Below are 19,226 nucleotides of genomic sequence, written 5' to 3' on the forward strand. Positions count from 1 at the left end.
ATAACACAATTCCTTTTCCTTCAATTGTGTAGCTTCTAATCTTCTCTCTGAAGGTTTCAAATTACTTTTGAGATCTTGTACCTCATCGATCAGCTCAAAATTCTTGTTGATTAGATCTTGGTTCTCTAAGGAAAGAACTTTTTCTCTTTCCAAGACTTCAGAAAAAGCATTAAAGGCAGCACAAAACATCTGCAAGTAAGATTAGAAAATCAGTAGAGAAGAGATTGAAAGAGAAGATCGATCAAAAAATTCAAAAGAGAAGAAAAGATTTATTTCTTACCCCCAAGCATGAGAGTAGAGTCCAAAATCACTCATGGCAGCTGTCTCTCTTTTGTCTCGGGGAATCCTACCTTTAGTTTTCCATTCACGAGCAACCTCCCAATTCTAGTTGGCAGTGTGGTTTTCTTTTAAATTCCAAGAAGGCTTGAAGTGATCTCCGGAGTCACCAACACTCTGGGTGTCTTCAAGCATGGCATGATCAACAACTAGTTGATCAGCAGCAACATTAGCTATCTCATGATGATTGGGGGCTATCACAACATCATTAGAGGCAACTGAGAATGTCAAAATACCGAGTTTCGAAGTTTCAACATAATCCACAAGTCCAAATGATTTGAAAATTTAAATCATGCTTAAATACATCCATTTAGTCATCCAACAACAATCCATAGGACAAAAATCACATTTTCCAAAAATCCAACAGAAAATGAGGTTACTAGGTCCATTGGTCGATTGGTCTAGTCGACCAATGCTCACAGAATACGAAAATTTGCATTATAAGCCTCATTTTCACATTCCAACTTCATTTTAACTTCTTCTAAAAGTGAGAGAGCTCAGGGGAAAGACTCCAAAAGTCCTTCCAAGTGTTCTAGGAGTGATTTAGTGCTTCAACACAACAACCTACATTCATCACACACAAAGTAAATCTCTCATTTTCTCTTCCATTTATATCTTCTCATGCTTGCATTTCAACAAAAACCATGTTTTACTTGTATCCAATGTTGGAAATCATGTTTAGGAATACTTAGAAACATATTCCCTAGGTTTTAAACACAATGCCATGCATAGACAACAAGTTCTAACACATTCTTGCACTTCTCACAACGTTTTCATACCGAAATTGTTAACTTTAGAAAAATTTCGTTTTCTCCCAAACCGCTTGGAGTTTTCGCACGAAATCAAATGCTACATGCTCAAGATGATATTGTAGATATGTCCATATATTTTGATTTAACCAATTTCAACTTTTCAAAAATCCAATTTTGACCTAGAATGCAAAAATCCCCAAATTCTTCTTGTTGAATTTTCCACTTTAATCCAAGTTTTCGGTCGATTTCCTTCAAATAAACTTCATAGCCATGCAATTCCAAGTATTGTGCACAGGCTAGTATCTTCAAATCAAAATTTCCCCAAATTTGAAATTTTCCGAAAAATTACGAAAATACCCTTTTGGCTGAAATCTTGAAATAGCACCAACAACAATGTCTTTTGTTTCTTCTACAGACATTCATTATGCCGAGGGGAGTACGAGGACGAGGTCGAGGTCGCATGGTAGGGGCACTCAGAGGCAGAGGTCAGGTTCCTTCAGAGCCTAGATAGGTAGTCCGGAGACCAGAGCGATTCGACACTCCACAGGCCGAGTTCTTGTATGAGGCCTACTTCAGTTACTGCAGTATCGAGCTAGGACGTCTACTTCACCTTCGTCAGCTCAGAGTCTTCAGGATACAGCAAAGATTCGACACTTTGCAATGGACACATCTCTTCACAGAGGATTTGCCTATATATCCGGAGCTAGTGAGGTTGTTCTTCAGCAACCTTACCTATACAGAGGAGTCTCGAGGTCCAGGACATCCTCTTTGGCTAGTCCTCAGGAGCAGGGTCTTTGAGGCACAGATCCGATTCTCCACGAGATCATTGGATGAGATCTTGCGAGTTCCTTACTATCCAGAGCAGTGCGTGTGGATACCTGTAGGGACAGACATAGATAGCTACTTGATGCCATATGAGCTGCGCGAGATATGCTCCACACTGTGGGATAGTCGCCAATGCTACACTGCGTGGAACAGCGGGCGGATGACAGATTCAGCACAGATCATCAGTCGCATCGTCAGCCGAAACATCATGCCGAAGGCCGGACATCACCATCGGGTCACAGTGATGGAGGCCTTAGTCATCTACCGCATCTACATGGGCTTCGAGATAGACCTTTCTTACATCATTCAGCATGTCATGCTGGATCTGGTTCTGCGGCCTAGTATGCGGAACCTTTGCTATGGGAGGCTACTGACCTTAATCTTCAGGCATTTCGGGGTGAGTTTCGAGGATACACCAGTGGACAGTGGTTCACGGGGATACACGATCGGGACTCGAACCATTCGTCAGATGAGGCTGCAATAGACTGTGAGATCTCCTGGTCCAGAGGGTGAGGAGGATGAGGAGACAGAGGATGAGGAGCAGGAGTCAGAGGATGGAGAGGAGGATGTCGGTCCTGATAGTGATGATCAGGCCGGAGATGATACAGAGATGCACGAGACTGAGCCAGTGCATCACGAGTTTCCTTCGTTGCATTTTGAGACAGGGGCTCTTCTCATGCAGTTCCAGAGACTTCAGATCTAAGTGCACAGATGAGATCGATGACTTCCATGCTGGAGAGGATGGAGGTCAGACATGAACAGATGTATGAGAGGATGGAGTCACGACAGGATAGGATAGAGCATCAGGTGACTCAGCTATCAGAGGACTTCAGAGCTTTTAGAGATCAGAGGAGATCACCTAGATAGACTGTACTTAGGATTTCCTTTTATGCTTTTCTGATGTAATCGTTGTAAAACTCTTAATATTAATGAAGTTCACTTTGTTTCACTTTATTATTGTGTATTATGCACTTTTCTTGTATTGCATTAAGTGACAATTGTTTATGTAACACCCCCTATATTTCTAACTCGAGATCCGTATTCCAGGTCCGAGAACCCGAAGGTCTAGTGGGGTGAACTTGTGGAGTATCCGGATTGAAGCCCATGATCCATACCCAGGACCCATGGATCTGGACCCTTTATCTGAAGAGCCTGCCTTGGCTGGAACTTGGAATTCTGGAAGTCAGGTGTTGTTCAGAGATGTCTAGAATGAAGGTAAGATTTCCCCCATCTCTTATTTAGGGCTAGGTTGGCCTTGGGTATCAACCCCCTAGTAAAAGCACCCTTGTATGGCAAATTACATGGGGGCGGTTACTAGTGGCGATCGCTCAACCTAAGCGACCGGCCCAAGCGACCGCTCGGTCTGTTTTCGGGGATTTTGCCCTATTTTGCCCCCTGACTTCTATAAAAGGCAACCTCCATCTAATTAACGAATACTTTATTCGTGGTTGCTTATTGGGAGGTTAGACGGCAGCGGGGAAGATCCGAAAGAGTCTCTGGAGTACTGACAGTGACTTGGAAGATCAGTTCTTTCCTTCTTTGACTCTCTGGCGTGAGGTATTGAATTAACCCTTCGTTCTTTACTCTCTTTGTCCGTTAAATTTGTATTACCCTTTTTCCCTCGTCTTTGTGATTACCCCCTTGGATATTGTAACTCTCTTTTTAATCTACTTGAGATGGAATAACCGTAAACGAAACCCTGTTTCCGTGAAATGGTTAATCCAATCAAGGGGAGGGTTATGGGTAATCTATTGATGGTAATGGTTAATTTTCTCTCACCCTTTTGGCTTAGGGAGTGTTTGATTCGAGACTTAGGACAAGATTACTCGAAATCCGGATTGAAATTGAGTAATCAGAAGCCTGAGTTTCGGGTTGAAACTCACTGTTTTTGGGGCGGTCACTAGTGGCGGTCGCTCAACCTTAGCGACCGGCTGGTAAACAGTGACCGATTGGATTTTGGTTCTGATTCAAATTGATTCATGTGACTTATATATATTCTAATAACCCTGTGTTTAGGTGTTTACTGTTTGAAAGAAAAGTCTACTAATAGTTACTGGATTCCATTTTAGAGACATTCCAATTATATGCAAATAAGGACAGTCTATCTTATCTATCTACATATACTTGAACATGTTAATCTGATAGTTGTTAGTCTTAATTTCTATTGTTATATGCTGCTGTAGTTGTATTTAATTCTAATATACTACTGCTGTTTGCCTTGATTTCATAATTACCTAGTGAATTGTGAATGTTATATGATTATGGTAATTGGTATATGGTTATGATAGTTGGGGTGTTCCTTTTGGGATATATTGGCTGGTGATATCAGAAGGCTGTGGAATGGGACACATGCCTGCTGATACCTTCAGCACTATCATGATTAATTGATGACATTATTAGGATGAGTCTAGATTGCATGGCTAGGTACCCCACATGCTACTACCCTTTCGGTAGGGGGATTGAAACCGAGTGACTCGTGATGACAGTGATGTGACTTGGTGGTCCACTGTTAGTCATATAAATGGTAGGGTTGCATATGTTAGGGTTGGGCTCATGGATGTCCAAGGACCGGACCGGGTGTCGTGAGGAATCATGAGAGCATCCGCCCCAATAATATGTGGATGACCATAGGGTTAAGGAGTGGAGTCCAACAGAGGTAGCCAGTCCGTGAGGATTCTTACTCCTAGGTTGCGAAGGATACTGAACCGAGTTGGTTGGTGCCATAGGGGATGTATGTGGACTTCATGTAGACATGTAACCATTATGACCTTGCATTGGATTAGAAACCCCAACATGCGCCAATACTCATTTCCAATGGTCGAGGTGAGAGAGTGTGGACTTAACCCCTAACCATGGTTTGTGAGCCAGGTGTGGACTTTCCCTTTTTCCTTGGATCCCTACAGAGGTAACCAGTCCTTGCCGGATCAGAGTGATGAGACTTACCCAGAGAAGGGCTGGTGTTTATTCTTAAAGCATGTCAAATGTTAGAGACTTGCATAGTTAGAAATCATAGCATCATTCATATTTTGCATTTATTCATATTACTGTTGTATCATGGCATTATTAGATGATGGATGAGATTTATGATTGTTTCTTACTGAGTTCTTTAGAACTCATTCCTTTATTCTTTGTATGTTTTTAGCCTGTACAGAAGAAGGATTTATATCTGAAGATGGGCTGGTTTCCTATGAAGGAACCATCCCGTATGAAGAAGATGTGGCACCGCCAGTGGGAGATGGAATTAGCATGTGTGGGAGTTCTTGCAGGTGCATGGAGTGCGCTTATCGCACCGGTTGATGGTTAGAGGCGAAAGGTGGTCAGGCAGTTCGCATAGAGACTGGAGAAGAATTGGAGGACCCCTCACCTTATTAAACTGGAGTCTAAGTTCATTGACTTAGAAAAACAAACTGGAAAGAAACTGATATAAATACTTTTGAATTATTCCGCTGCCCTCATTTTTGTTTTATCCTTTATTCTTTATTTCTTTCCTTTGATATTGGAGTATTTTGGACTCCTGTAATTCATTTAATTCAGTTATTGAATATTCTTTGCTCTTGATTATCTTTATTTGTCTTAAATATTGTTGATAGACTAAAACCTTGGATCTTGTGACGGATCGCACCCACGGGTTGTCGGGCGGGTAACCGAGACCGACGGGTGGGGTGTGATAGTTTAAGTATAATTATTGTGCATTATTCATAAGTATTCAGTTATGCTTCATTACACAATTTCTAGTCCAAGTGTTCTATTATTCACATCTAAGAGTAGATGAGTCACTTCTGGATCTATGACTCAGGAATGTTCTGATACTGTTTTTTATGGTTAGGATTTCCTTGAACTTTGGGCTCTGATACCAATCTGTCACATCCTCCCAGCCGGTACCCTAACTGGCATACCCAAGAGTGTGATCCACAGCCCCGAAGATCAAGTATCAAGGAAATCATCCTCCCACATATTCAATAACATAATCATAAATGGGAAATAATCAAGGTTTAATATTATAAACAAGGTTCAAAACAAGAAATGAATAAACAATATAGTCAGAGTGCGGAAAATGATATCAAATATCCGAAGATATCAAAAGAAGTAAAGTGAGCCAGAAACTCACTCCACAAATAGAGCGGAACGTAGTATGTAAGTCTAAAAGGAATAACAACTAAACCAAAGGAACTAAGAAAGATAAACTAAACATAAGAGTCTTCTATTCTATAGATGACATCTTCAAAATAGTGGACTTCATCAATCCAACTGAGATGTTCCAATTCCATGTTGCCTTTAATCGTGGTACGAAACTTGATCAACTGAGGGATCATCAGAGTAATCTTGATTGTCGCCAACACCTTGCATGTAGTACGCTTCATCGGCTTGCGCTTCAGTGTATGGTTCTTCATAGTAGTCGCACTGTGAGAATAGTCTAACAAAACAATGTACAAAAAAGGAATGAGTTTCGAAGAAACTCAGTAAGGTAGTTAATCCATAACAACATAAATAACATGTGGCAGAACATAGCAAGATGCAATGCAGTATGAAAAAGATAATGTATGTATGCATCTAAACTCTATGTATGCTGGTCTCTATTGGCAGACATGCTTTAAGTCATAGCACCATACTTCTTTGGGTAAGTCATGCGTACGGCTCCTGTTGGTAGTGGGTCCGGCATCCCTCTCGGACATTCCATGGCTGGGGGTTAAGTCATCTCTCTCTCTCACATCACCATTTGGTCTAAGTACTGGCGCATGTCAGGGTAAAAGCCTAGCCCAATGCAAGTCATCTACTCAGTTACATCAACTCAGGTTCAGATACTTCCATTCCTCCCCTCTCGGGATCCTTTCCGGTATCCTTTCCACTAGAGTCAGCGTATTCGACTCTCTCAAATACGGACTCATCAACCCTATTGGTTATCCACATATGGTAAACGAGAAGCTCTCATGTCCCCTCACGGATATAGCTCACCGGTCTTAAGCGCCCATGAGCCCAAGTCTAGCCATATGCAACCCTCTAATACATGGCCCCCACAATGTGATTCCCGTCCTCTCACGAGTTGGTTACCGGTCTTGAGCACCCGTGAATCCCCATTGCTACCACGGGTCGTCTGGTTTCAATACCCTTCCAATTTGGGTCTGATATAACGGGGACATCCTAGCCAAACACTGCTAGACAGTCCTAGGTATGACAATCAATAATTCGGGAAAGCGTTGATGGGCAACCCCGAAAACATCCCATACTATTTCCGATAATGCCCAAGGACAAAAGTGTCAAAAGGACACCTCTCAATCCCAAATCATACCTAATCAGATACAATCTCAGATTAGACATGACATACACCATCAACAGTTCATCATATACAAGAGAGTATATAGTCATGATCTAATCTTTAAACAATATAGTAATAAGCAATTCACATAAGCTTAAATAATAAAAGAAAACATAAGCAAGTGCTACTGTTCTCACAGTAGTAAATCAGAAACATAAAGTATAACAACAGTAGGTAAACTCATAGTTTCATAAGGTAGAAACCAGAGAGTATGCGATCTATGTAATTAAAGAATAATTGTCCTTACCTTCTAACTCATAAAGGAACTTAGGGAATCAAGTAAGACCTTGACTAAACCTGAGAAGAAAGTCTTAAACAAGTGTATACAACATGTTAGGAAAGATACATAGAAGGAAAGATATCAAATCAATCAAAACAGACCAAGAATGAAGTTGCTGTACTCATTGGTCGATTGATTGGTCTACTGCCCCAGTCGACCAATGAGTCGACCAACAAAGATAGTGGCCTTCAAGAATCCGAATTTTTAGAAAAAGAAACCGAATTTGGTGGTTCAAAAGGGTACCATATAAGGGGGAAACTACAATGGCAGCATCCTAGTATATAGAGGACATCAAACCACCAACCAAATCAAGTTTCCAAGTTACAACTCAGGAACAAAAAGGTTAACCTAATTAGGTTAAATCATGGATCATGAAGAAAACATAGTATGATCAAGGATAAAGAATTAGAGGATGATAGGTTTTGGGGGTAATTGTATTACAAATTCTTCAAACATATAAAAGTGAAATTGCAATACAATTGAGAGATGAAGATCTTTAGCAAATTTGAAGAGCTTGAAGTAGCAACCGAACGAACCACTGATTGATGAGGTTGAGTCACACCTTGATGCTGTCTTTAAGGTAATTGATGCACCCTACTACTAAGGGTTCTTCGCACCACCACCTCCAAGATAAAGCAACCTCCAACTAGAAGATGAGGTAGTTCTTCTAGTCCCTTAAAGGAGCCAAAAGCTAGAGCACAACACTTAGACAACTCAAGATAGAAATGAACTTTGTAAAACAAATAATATGAGTGAGGAGAGTCACAATAGCACACAATATGCAAGGAAGGGTTGGGTTTATATAGGCCCAAACCACACCTCCCCACAAGGGGAGAATCAATTCTCCACTAATGGAGAATCAATGGTTTGTCCCTCCTCCACTAATGTGAATAAACCCCCTTGACCTAACCTCCCCACTACTTGGGGAAGTAACTCTCATATTCACTTCTTTGGAATGAATAGGATTTAACCCATTCAAAGACCTTAACCCCCACTCATGGTAATGGCCATGAATGGTCATGAAGTTGAAATGAGAAATGAATGTCAAGAGTTAGAATTTGAGTAATTCCACCATTCAAGTAAGTCCACCTCATCACCATGATCAAGACCTTTAAGACCCATGACCAATTTCATGAAGAGCCTCATAACCAAGGTCATGAAGGGCCTCCTTTACTCATGATGCCTCATTACCACCCTTACCTCATGTGCCTCATTACCACCCTTACCTCAAGGGTTCCACACACAAACAAAACAATTAAATAAAAGAAATGCAAAAGCTAATTTTGAAACTTAATATATAGATAATATAGATTTTAATAAAAAACCTAACAATAGGTTACAAATCTTGTAAGGAAAACACATTAATTGGCTATTAACAGGGTCAATAACATATATCCAAGAAGTTAGGGTTTCACCATTTTTTGGCTCCCATGAAAAGGTTGAGATCACAGGATGGAAGGGAAGTAAATTGTTGGCCAGTAATGACAAGAAAAACATAGAAGATCAAATTTAGATTAACCTAAAAATTACCCATGAGGTTTCCCTCACATGGGAGGTTACCAAAAGGTTTCCAGAAAGATCATACAAGGGTTAGGGTTTCAAGGGTTAATTCGGCTTGGGTTGAGATCATGACGATGATCATAAATCTCAAGGAATCGAATGAGATCATGGAATAGATGGTTGCAAGAATGCAGCATCATCTTCCTGATCTCAACCAAGAACAGATCAAAGAAAAGAAAATCAGAGATGGGAGAAAATAGAACATAAACATACCTTTGATGTAAGAGGAAGGAGATCACTTGAGTTCTTGCGAAATATCAACCAAGGATGGAAGGGAATTGATTAGAATGAAGTTCTAACTCGTTCCAGAGGCTTAGGAGGCAGATGAGGCGGAGTATTCCCGAGATTAAACTTAAATAGAGTAGCCACGACCTAATTTTCAAAAATAGAATCAATTGGTCGATTGATTGGTCAACTGGTCCAGTCGACCAATCAGAACAGTAACTTCAAAACAGGGAATTGAAGACTCAGATCAAGTCCAAACATCAAGGGGTTTTGCACACACCTAAAGTGACATACCTAGTAGGTAGAAATGCCTTCGAACCAATACAGAGAGCACTCCAAGTTCATCAACTAATCCGATCTTCAACAGGGTGCAGTTTCCATAAATGGAACACTGACATCAACACTCATGGATTTCAATCCAGCCACCAAGTCTTCTACTGAAATGGCCCAAAGCTGACTTCTTGCCTTACTGCAGGTTGCTGGACCTACAAACAACAGGGTTTCCGGGTCAAGGTTAGGGCTGGGTTTCATATCAGGAGGCCACTTCCGAAGCTTTAGTCAGTCGCTGAATTGATCACAATGCTCTAGCTGAATGCAGAGTCTAAAAATGAATATGAATAGTTGGGAAACGATTCAGATACCTCTAAGGTGAGTAGATCACTTATTTATATAGATTTTACCTCCAATTTTCGATCGTTGAGTGGATTCTCGATCTCTTTAGAGGACTGTCCGATTGTAGGGTTTTGCCCTAGATATCCGGGGGTGCAGGTAGTTACCAATCTCTTATCATGATTCCTTCTCCATCTTGATGATAGTTGTTTCGTACAAGTTAGCTTCGTCTACCGCAAGATTCGGGAGGTCGTTCGTAACTGGCAACTAAAGTGCAGCACCCTCTCAATTGCTTAGATTAGGTTAAGGTGGGTCCCAATCGTGGTCTAACTAGGGCGAAGGCTATGAACCCGGTTCAATGGGTTCGGTGCAATTTTCCTCGTGTCATCGAGTGTCTCCAATATGAATACATCTTGGCTAATATTGGATTGTATCGTGGGATACTTCAAATCTTGATCTCACTAATATTACTATAGAAGACAACAAAATAAAGTCTATCCAATATTATCAATACATATCCCTATCATGCTAGTTTTTTGACAATCATACCTAATTCGATACCATAACTAAAATCCTAGCCAAAAACATTGCATTAGTCACACACAAAAGAAGATTCCAACCGTAGAAGTGCATGGATGGTTGTTAGTGTATGAAATTTGGTGTTTGCAGCAGTCAGCTCCTAATACTCCAAGTTGTCTGTGTCCGTAGGGATAAAGGATTGTACTCTCCTACACCACACATTCAAGAAAAATATCTACCTTTAAACAGTGACTGAGTATGCAAATGATAGACCCCCCTTTAAAACATCTATGGGAAAGATTGCGAAAAATTACAGTCCCTACCCTCATGATAGAGGATACGAAACCTCCCAGCCACTCAACCAAACCCGTGGGTTGGCATCACGATTGGGTGAAAAGAAATCTTCTTTATTTATTTTTGACTCATCAGCTTATCCGGAACGAATAATCTACCTTCCAAGTCATTAACCGACGTACGTTAAAAACGAAACGTGCAAGTAAATAATCCTTACAATCCGATCCAACTGTCCCAGCATGTGGAACCATCGAGACCGTCAGTCTGACACCGACTATCAAGGCTGAGCTGTTCTGGTTTCCCCGACAAGTTGGAGAGGTTACAGCTTACAGGTGGGATAGTAAAGAAGATCCGAACCCATCACACCACGTGTCAAATTTATAAGCTCCACAGGGAGTAGGAATGATCACATGCTTTGGCGCGTCGGTCCGCTGGCTAGGAACTGGGCTGCTGAGTTGGAAGCCACCGAACTCGATACCATTTCTAATTGCTCGACACGTGGTCCAATCATGTCTAACCGTCAACAATTAATGCGATAAACGCGGCTCGACTGACTCCACCTAAGTCACACCTTTTAGCTTTTACTACTTGAAGCTTATCCAAACTCCTACGGTCCTACCATACATCTCGTAAGAATCCAATAAATATCATGTCGAAAGACGACTATGCCCTTCTCCAGTCAAAGTCCTCTTTCCTACTTCAACGAAGCCTAAACCAACATGGCCCTCAGCGCGTATAAGAGTAGTTTCGTCAACTAAAATATTAAAAATGAAGCGGAGCTCGTGGATATTTTAACGCTAATTTGTTTAGATATTGGGAAATTTGGATAACCTTTCTGCGATTTTGTTTATTTTTTGTTCCTGATCTTTTCTCCTCAACCAAGAAATTTCTATTCTCTTTCCACACGCCTTTCTTTCTCTTCGTCATTCAAACCTGCTCGGCTGCTCCTTTTATAAATACTCCTCTCTATTTTCTCTAGGTTTTCAGAACAATCGAAACATCCTCAAAGTTAACTCAATATCCCACTTTTTGTTCTTTTTGTTACTAGTTATCCGTTCTGAATTTTGAAAAAATGGTTGATTTGGACTGGAAATCGAAGATGGTATCTTCAGATGTGCCGGTCACTTCGCCAAGGCTGTCCAATAAGCCAAGAATTTTGCTTCCATCTCCGCCGGTTCGAGCGGTGGATATTTCACCGGCGTCGTCATCTGCCTGCGCCGCCTACGAGAACTACCTTCGTCTTCCAGAGCTCAAGAAACTCTGGACCGTCAGAGACTTCCCCAACTGGCAAAATGAGCCGATAATCAAACCAGCGTTACAAGCTTTGGAAATAACGTTTCGTCTGATTTCGGTTGTGCAAGCCGATCCACGACCATACGCGAACGTGTTCGAGTGGAGGCGCCGCCTCGAGTCACTAGCTTCAAATCAGGTTGAACTCATCGCTCTTCTCTTCGAAGATGGAGAAGAGACGCCGGAGACACGTGGAACGGCTCCGATCGTCGATGTCAATATATCCAACGGTGTGTTGGCAAGAAATGGAAGCTCGGTTGAGGTCTGGAAGCTTCCTGGAGCGACACCTGTCGTGAATCGGACGAGCGAGAGTAGTTTGCTACCTCGTCTTACAACGTGGCAGAAATCGGAAGACACTGCTACAAAGATTCTTTTTTCTATCGAGTGCGCGATGCGTCGGTGTCCATTCACGTTGGGTTTGGGCGAACCTAACCTCGCCGGTAAAGCTTTACTCGAATACGACCTCATATGTAAACCGTCCGATCTCCATTCTCTTAAAAAAAGTCCGTCCGATCTGGATAACAACGAGAACCAGACGCTCTTTACCATTCATCAGATCTTAGAATCATGGATCTGCGCTTCTTTGGAGCTTCACGGGAGGATCATCAATAGAATCAACAGTCAAGATCTTTCAAAAGCATCCAACGATTGTTGGTTACTGGAAAGGATCTGGAAGCTCTTCGCAGAGATCGAAGATCTTCACCTTCTAATGGATCCGGGCGATTTTCTTCGTTTAAAGAGTCAACTCGCGATCAAAGCTTCATCCGAATCGGAGGCTTTTTGCTTCGGATCAAAAGGGTTGATCGAAATCACGAAAGCATCGAAGGATCTGAATCAGAAAGTTCCTGCAATTTTATCAGTGGAGGTAGATCCTAAAGGAGGGCCGAGGATTCAAGAAGCAGCCATGAAACTCTACCATGGTCATAAAGATGGTGATTTGGGAAGAATTCATCTGCTGCAGGCTTTGCAGGCAATCGAATCGGGTTTGAAGAGGTTTTTCTTCTCTTATCGACAACTAATCATGACATTGATGGGGAGCTTGGAGGTTAAGGGGAATGGAGGCATGGTTTCTGCAGGTTCTGCTGATGCTTTGTCGCAGATCTTCTTGGAACCAACTTATTTTCCGAGTTTGGATGCGGCAAAGACGTTTCTGGGGAATTTGTTGAGTTCCGATCATGGAATTGTTGATGTGAATAGATTGAATGGAAGGGTTCGATCAAAACAGTGAGAGAGAGACCCATCTCCTGGGTTTAACTTTTGAATCAATTCTTTGGTTAGCTGGAAATTCGTTAACCTTTAGAATCAAATTGAAATTTGTATGATACAGAAAATAACATCTATTTGTAAAATTATCTTTAAGATGATTATCAGATAAAGGAAACGCAACAGTTCTGTATTCTTTGTATTTAATGACATTTACTTCCATTTGGATACCAGCGTTTAATAACCAAGATCTCATCTTCTGTTTGCAGTTGAAAAGCTATTTTGAGGAGGGATAAATCTTAGTTGAATGGAGAGAGAACCCATGAGGAAGAATCAAAGCGAAATTAACCTCAAAACAGAGTGAGACTTGAACTACTTGGAAGGAGAGAGCATCATTCTCCTCTATAGCGAGGAAAAGAAAACCCGTGTGAGGGAACAAGCACTAGTATGAGAGAATGTGCATGGGGTTTGAGAAAAAATCCTAATACCATAAGAAAGTAACTCAGCGCAAAAATCTTGATGGTAAAGCTTCAACATACAGGGGAATCAAACTTGCAGAAAACCAGAATGCGTATAGGCAACGTTAGAATTTAACATATCATGAATGTTTTACCTATTAATTTTATTTTATTTTCTTCCATTGAAGGTTCAAATATAAAGAGTATAAGCAAAATTTTAAATTTAATTGAAAGAAATAGAATTTTTTAAAAAAAAAATATAAAGAGACCATGAGTATTGATATTTGACCCATTGACCCATTAAAGAGGACTATTAGAAAATTTTCAACAAATTAAAAAAAAGTTTAAATTTTTTTTTGGGGAGTGTGGGGTAGGGGGGTTGGGTTAGCATGGCTTTCTCGGAGAAATTCACCGACTTGGTGGAACCGGCGAATTTCACGGATTTGTTGTCCATATTTTATGTGGAGTTTGAGCATATTGCTGGCAACAGTGAGATGGCCAGAGGAATCCAACCGGAGAGGTAGAGTTGTAGAGAGGTAGAACCGAAGAGATAAATGACGAAAAAAGGGAGAACCAAAGAAGAAGACGATGATCAAAAGCTAGTTATAGATGTGATAAAACACAATCTATAAGGTCACCATCTGGACTTTGTAACAACAATAAAAAAAAATACCAAACTTGTTAAAACCCAAATCAACCCAGCAAAATAAAAATGGGTAATTTTCATTTGGACCCCCTAAGGTTTGGTTCATATCACTTTTAGTCCAATTTTTTTTTCTTTGCATATGGCTCCCCTGAGGTTTCTAAAAATGATTAATTGAGGAGAAGTCATAATTTTGATGACCAAAATACCCTTTTTCAAAGTCATCTTCTTCGTTTTCTTTCTGTTTTTTTCCCTCCTACCTTCTTTGATTTCTAAAACCAAACCCCCAATACTTTGCAGAATGTTCAAATCAAAATAAACACAAATCTAAATTTGATTCAACTGTAGGTTACAAATAAAGAAGTCTCAGAGAAAGGATTATGTAACTCATCTCTGGTATTACTAATTCTTCCTTTCCTTTTTTGACAAAAAAAAAAATCTTTTGTTTCTTAAAATTTTCTGATCACTTGAAGAAGATGATATGGCAAGACGAAAAATAAAGAGAAAGAACGATCAGAATCTTCAGCAATAAATCTGATACGGCAAGAAGAAAAATACAGAGAAAGAATAATCTGAATCTTCAGCAATAAATCTTATAATTTCTCTTCTTGAACTACTATTGTGGTTTGTTTAGGTTAGAGTTCTAACAAATTCTGAACCACATATTGTTTTCTACCAAAATCTGACATTTGCTCCCAGTCTTCGTCATTATCAGTTTCCCTATCTAAGTTGGTGTTAGCTTCTTGCACTGCTCATCAGTTGTGTCGATGGGTTCTTCTTTGTGTCATTCAATGGCGACTTCCTCTGTTTCTTCTCCTCTCTGCATATGGCTTGTCGCCGCTTGCATGTCCGTTTCTGGTGACAAAGGGCAACCGTTCAAGCCTTTTGCTTTTCAGTCTTCAGAGAGCAGTTATAAATCTTATAATTTCTCTTCCTGAGTTATTATTGTGGTTTGTTTAGGTTAGAGTTCCAACGAATTCTGAACCACATTGTTTTCTACTCTCTTTTTCCATAAAAAATCTTGTTTCCCACAATGGCTTTGGGTTTAAGTTCCACCTCCCAACTCTCAATCTCTCTACTTGGGTGACGATTTGAAGAACACTGGAAATTTCATCACTTTTGGTGATTGAAACCCCATTAAAATCTCTTAACACAATAGCTAGAAAGATTAGGGCTTTATGAACCAAACAACACAAGGATAAAAATTAGAAACATACTGATACGGAGAAATTATGATCAAACCGGGTTCATACCTGGTTCGACCCTCGACCCCGGTTGAGGCAGAGGGAACCGACTCGCTCCCGAGTGAACCGGATCCAGAAGATGGCTTGCTGAAGAAGAAAACTGATTCAGCTACAAGCACGCCCTAATCCTACTTAAGGATTAGGGTAATTACCCTAATGATGAATTACCCTAATGATGGCAGACTCGAATTGATGGCTGCGGCTAATCACTATCAAAGGGATAATCATCGCATAACCTAAGGAGTTATCTCAGGAGTCCTCTACTAGTCCAAACTAGTAGAAGTCTGTTGCTCAACGGATCTATCTGTTAAGATCCAACGACTACCCGAAGAAGGCTCAAGTGCATCCAACGAAGGAGATTCCAAGGTACACTCTATATAAACCTCACTACCATACGAGGTGAGGGGATCGAAAACACACAATCTGAGACTCAGGTTCAGATACATACTGATAGACTTAAACTATCAGCGGCTTACGATCTAGATCACCTTTCCCAGTTCTTCATTCCTTAGCTCTGTACTTCTAGCAGAGCCATTTGTGATTAAGTTCATCAACTGACTTAGCCTTCGGAGGTGGACTCCCGACCCCCGCGGTCGGGCCACATCTGACGCTTTCGTTTTGCAGGTCATCACGAGGAGATCTAAGGGTTGAGCAGACTTTGGACGCATCATTTGGCGTCGTCTGTGGGAACGACTTGAAAAGCCATGGTGACTAGATTAGCAGCCGCTGCACAGCGCAATTCCGGTGTTCAAATCCCTGGAGCTAATAATCCAGATATTCCCCAGGGAAGCCAAAATCCTATCGAGGTAGATGATGGTCAGGGAGGACGTAATCCTCCTGGTACACTCCAAGATCAATTGGATCAGGTAAAGATTCAACTCTTGGAGGTGAGCCAAGCACTCCGCATGCTCACCAGACGAGTGGTTTTACCACAAGAACCTAATCAACGCGACTCAGGGACACGTGCGTTACCACGAGATCAAAGATTGGCTGAAGACCTGAATATCGGTCAGAATTTTCGTGAAGGAGACCGAGGACCTAGGAGGATTGATGATCAACCTAGGCGAGACGATCGGTTCGATGCACCGCAAGAGAGTACAACCGATTCAAATACAAGGTTGGATACAGGGGTAAGAACTCACTCACCAACTGTCAGAAGAACCGTTCGTGACGAGCGGAATGTTCGGGAAGGACGGGCTGTTCGTGATGATCGGATAGCATGGGATGATCGTGTTAATCGAGGTCGTGATCATATTGCTGAAGATCACCCGACCCAGATTGGTCAGGAATTGGCCAACATCAATGAGAAATTAGGGCAGTTGGCTAAGGGTAGGATTGCCGAGGATATTTACTCGGTCATTCGGAAGACCCCTTTGCCGAGCCAATTGCGGGATATCAGTTTCCCCATAACTTCCGTTTGCCTACCTTTTCTACATTCGATGGCTCCGGAGATCCAACAGCTCACATCGGCTACTACCAACAGACCATGGCAGTTTCAGGTAATTCTAATGAAATTTTATGCAGGGTTTTTGGTTCATCTCTAATTGGAGCAGCACAAAAGTGGTTTTCAAACCTCCCCTCTGGAAGGATCGTAAACTTTGATGAATTGGCGCGCAAATTCATAGGGCGATTCCAGAGTGGAATACAGGTCAAGAAAACGGAAGAAACCTTGTTTACTTCGTCAGACAAGGAAAGAACGAATCAATCAGAGAGTTTCTGAAAAGATTCAACAAAGTAACGATGGAGATAGAAAATTTGGATGAGCAAGTAGCCAAAACTGCTCTATTCACAGGACTCACTAATCGGAAACTCCTGGAGTTATTACTACAGGATATGCCTAAGACTTATGCTGAGTTGGTATAGAGATGCCAGAAGCAAGCTGAAGTCATGGAGATTCTAGACGCGCGCCAAGGAGATAATAAAGTCTCCAATAAGGAACATAAGGCTCCTGAGTAGAAGCAGAAGCCAAAGAAAAATGTCCGTGATCGGGATGGAAAATCTCAGGCTTGGCGCCAAAGGTCTCCCAGTAAAAGTGAGTACACTCCATTGAATGTTCCTTGGGCTGATATTTTAAATATCATCAAAAGAAAAAATATCTTGAAGTGGCCGCCTAAAATTCTTTTGAAACCCGGAGAGCAGCAGGATCGAGAAAAGTATTGCCGATTCCACAAGGACTATGGTCATTATACAAATGACCGTCGTCATCTGAAAGCAGATATTGAGAGATTAATATCTCAGGGACATTTGTCCAGTTTTGTTTGCAGAAGGAGGGAGGAGCCACGTGCGGCTGCTCCTAAAAGGGATCGTTCGGTTAGTTCGGAATGATCAAGGGAGGCCCCGAAGTCTAAAACGGGCAAGGAGGTGATTGAAGCTACTCGGTCACTGATCCTTACCATCTTCGGGGGACCAGAGCCCGAATCACTCCGGAGTCTGAAAACAAAATCCAAATTTGTTGGAACCGGAGAGACGCAGAAGAGAAAGAAGCTGAATGGTGAAGATTCTATCACCTTTAGCGAGGAGGACGAAAGAGATGTTTGTTTACCTCATGATGATGCCATAGTCATCAAGGTAGAGATTGCACGTCGGGAAGTGCATAGAGTTTTGGTTGATACAGGGTCTGCAGCTGACCTAATTTCTTACGAAGTGTATCAAAAATTGAAGGTGGATCAGGACTTGATGAAACCTTCATCCACACATCTATATAGTTTTGCAGGGTCATCTGCAATGGCGGAAGGATCGGTCCAGTTGGACTTATCTATTGGAAGTTTTCCTAAGGAAACAACCGTCCGAATCAATTTTTTGGTGGTTCGGGAACTGCCAGCTTATAATATGATCCTCGGGTGACCATCTTTATCCAAGATAGGTGCTATTGTTTTGACAAAACACCTGAAGATAAAATTCCCGACTGATATGGGAATTGGTCAAGTCTCCTCTGACCAGAGGATCTCTCGGCAGTGTTACGTTGCCTATTTAAAAGACAAGGAGGGCCCGAGGAAGGTAACTGCCCTACCTATAGAAGTTCGAGACGATCGGGAAGAGGCAGAGATGCAAAGACCCGAACCAGTGGAGAAGCTGGAACAAATCCAGCTGCGTACCGAGGATGAGAAAAAGATTACTTATATCGGGTCTGAACAGCTGGAGGAATTTAAAGATAAGTTGAAGTTATTTCTTCAACAAAATAAAGATGTATTTGCATGGTCTGCTGAAGACATGCCAGGAATCGATTGGGCTGTCGCAGAGCATAAACTTTGGATAGATCCTAAGGCGAAACCAGTGATACAGAAAAGGAGAAATTTCTCCATTGAAAAATATGAAGCCGTTCGTAGCAAAGTTGAAAAACTCAAGAATTCTGGTTTCATAGAACCAATTGAATGCCCAACTTGGTTGGCCAACGTGGTAATGGTAAAAAAGGCGAATGGGAAGTGGAGGATGTGTACAGACTACACAGATCTTAACAAGGCTTGCCCTAAAGATTGCTATCCGTTGCCTCGGATTGACCTCTTGATAGATGCGACTGCAGGATATGAAACTTTAAGTTTCATGGATGCCTACTCAGGGTATAATCAGATCCTTATGAATAAGGAGGATGAGAAGTTTACGGCTTTCATGACTGATCGTGAAAGCTATTATTATAAGGTCATGCCTTTTGGCCTGAAGAACGCAGGAGCAACATA

At 41.5% G+C, this 19,226-nt stretch overlaps 1 protein-coding gene across 1 annotated transcript; it reads left to right on the plus strand.

The window, feature by feature from the left end:
- Positions 1–11,483: 11,483 nt before the first annotated feature.
- LOC149023857 (nematode resistance protein-like HSPRO2) lies at positions 11,484–13,809 on the plus strand. The gene has a single exon (XM_089144335.1). It carries the CDS (start codon positions 11,787–11,789, stop codon positions 13,230–13,232), a length of 1,446 nt encoding a protein of 481 aa, XP_089000461.1. The 5' UTR covers positions 11,484–11,786; the 3' UTR covers positions 13,233–13,809.
- The last annotated feature ends 5,417 nt before the right edge of the window (positions 13,810–19,226 follow it).

The sequence above is a fragment of the Hakea prostrata genome, chromosome 2 (genome assembly GCF_041222555.1).
Source record: "Hakea prostrata isolate BN-2017 chromosome 2, UWA_Hpros_2, whole genome shotgun sequence".
NCBI classification, from domain to species: domain Eukaryota; kingdom Viridiplantae; phylum Streptophyta; class Magnoliopsida; order Proteales; family Proteaceae; genus Hakea; species Hakea prostrata.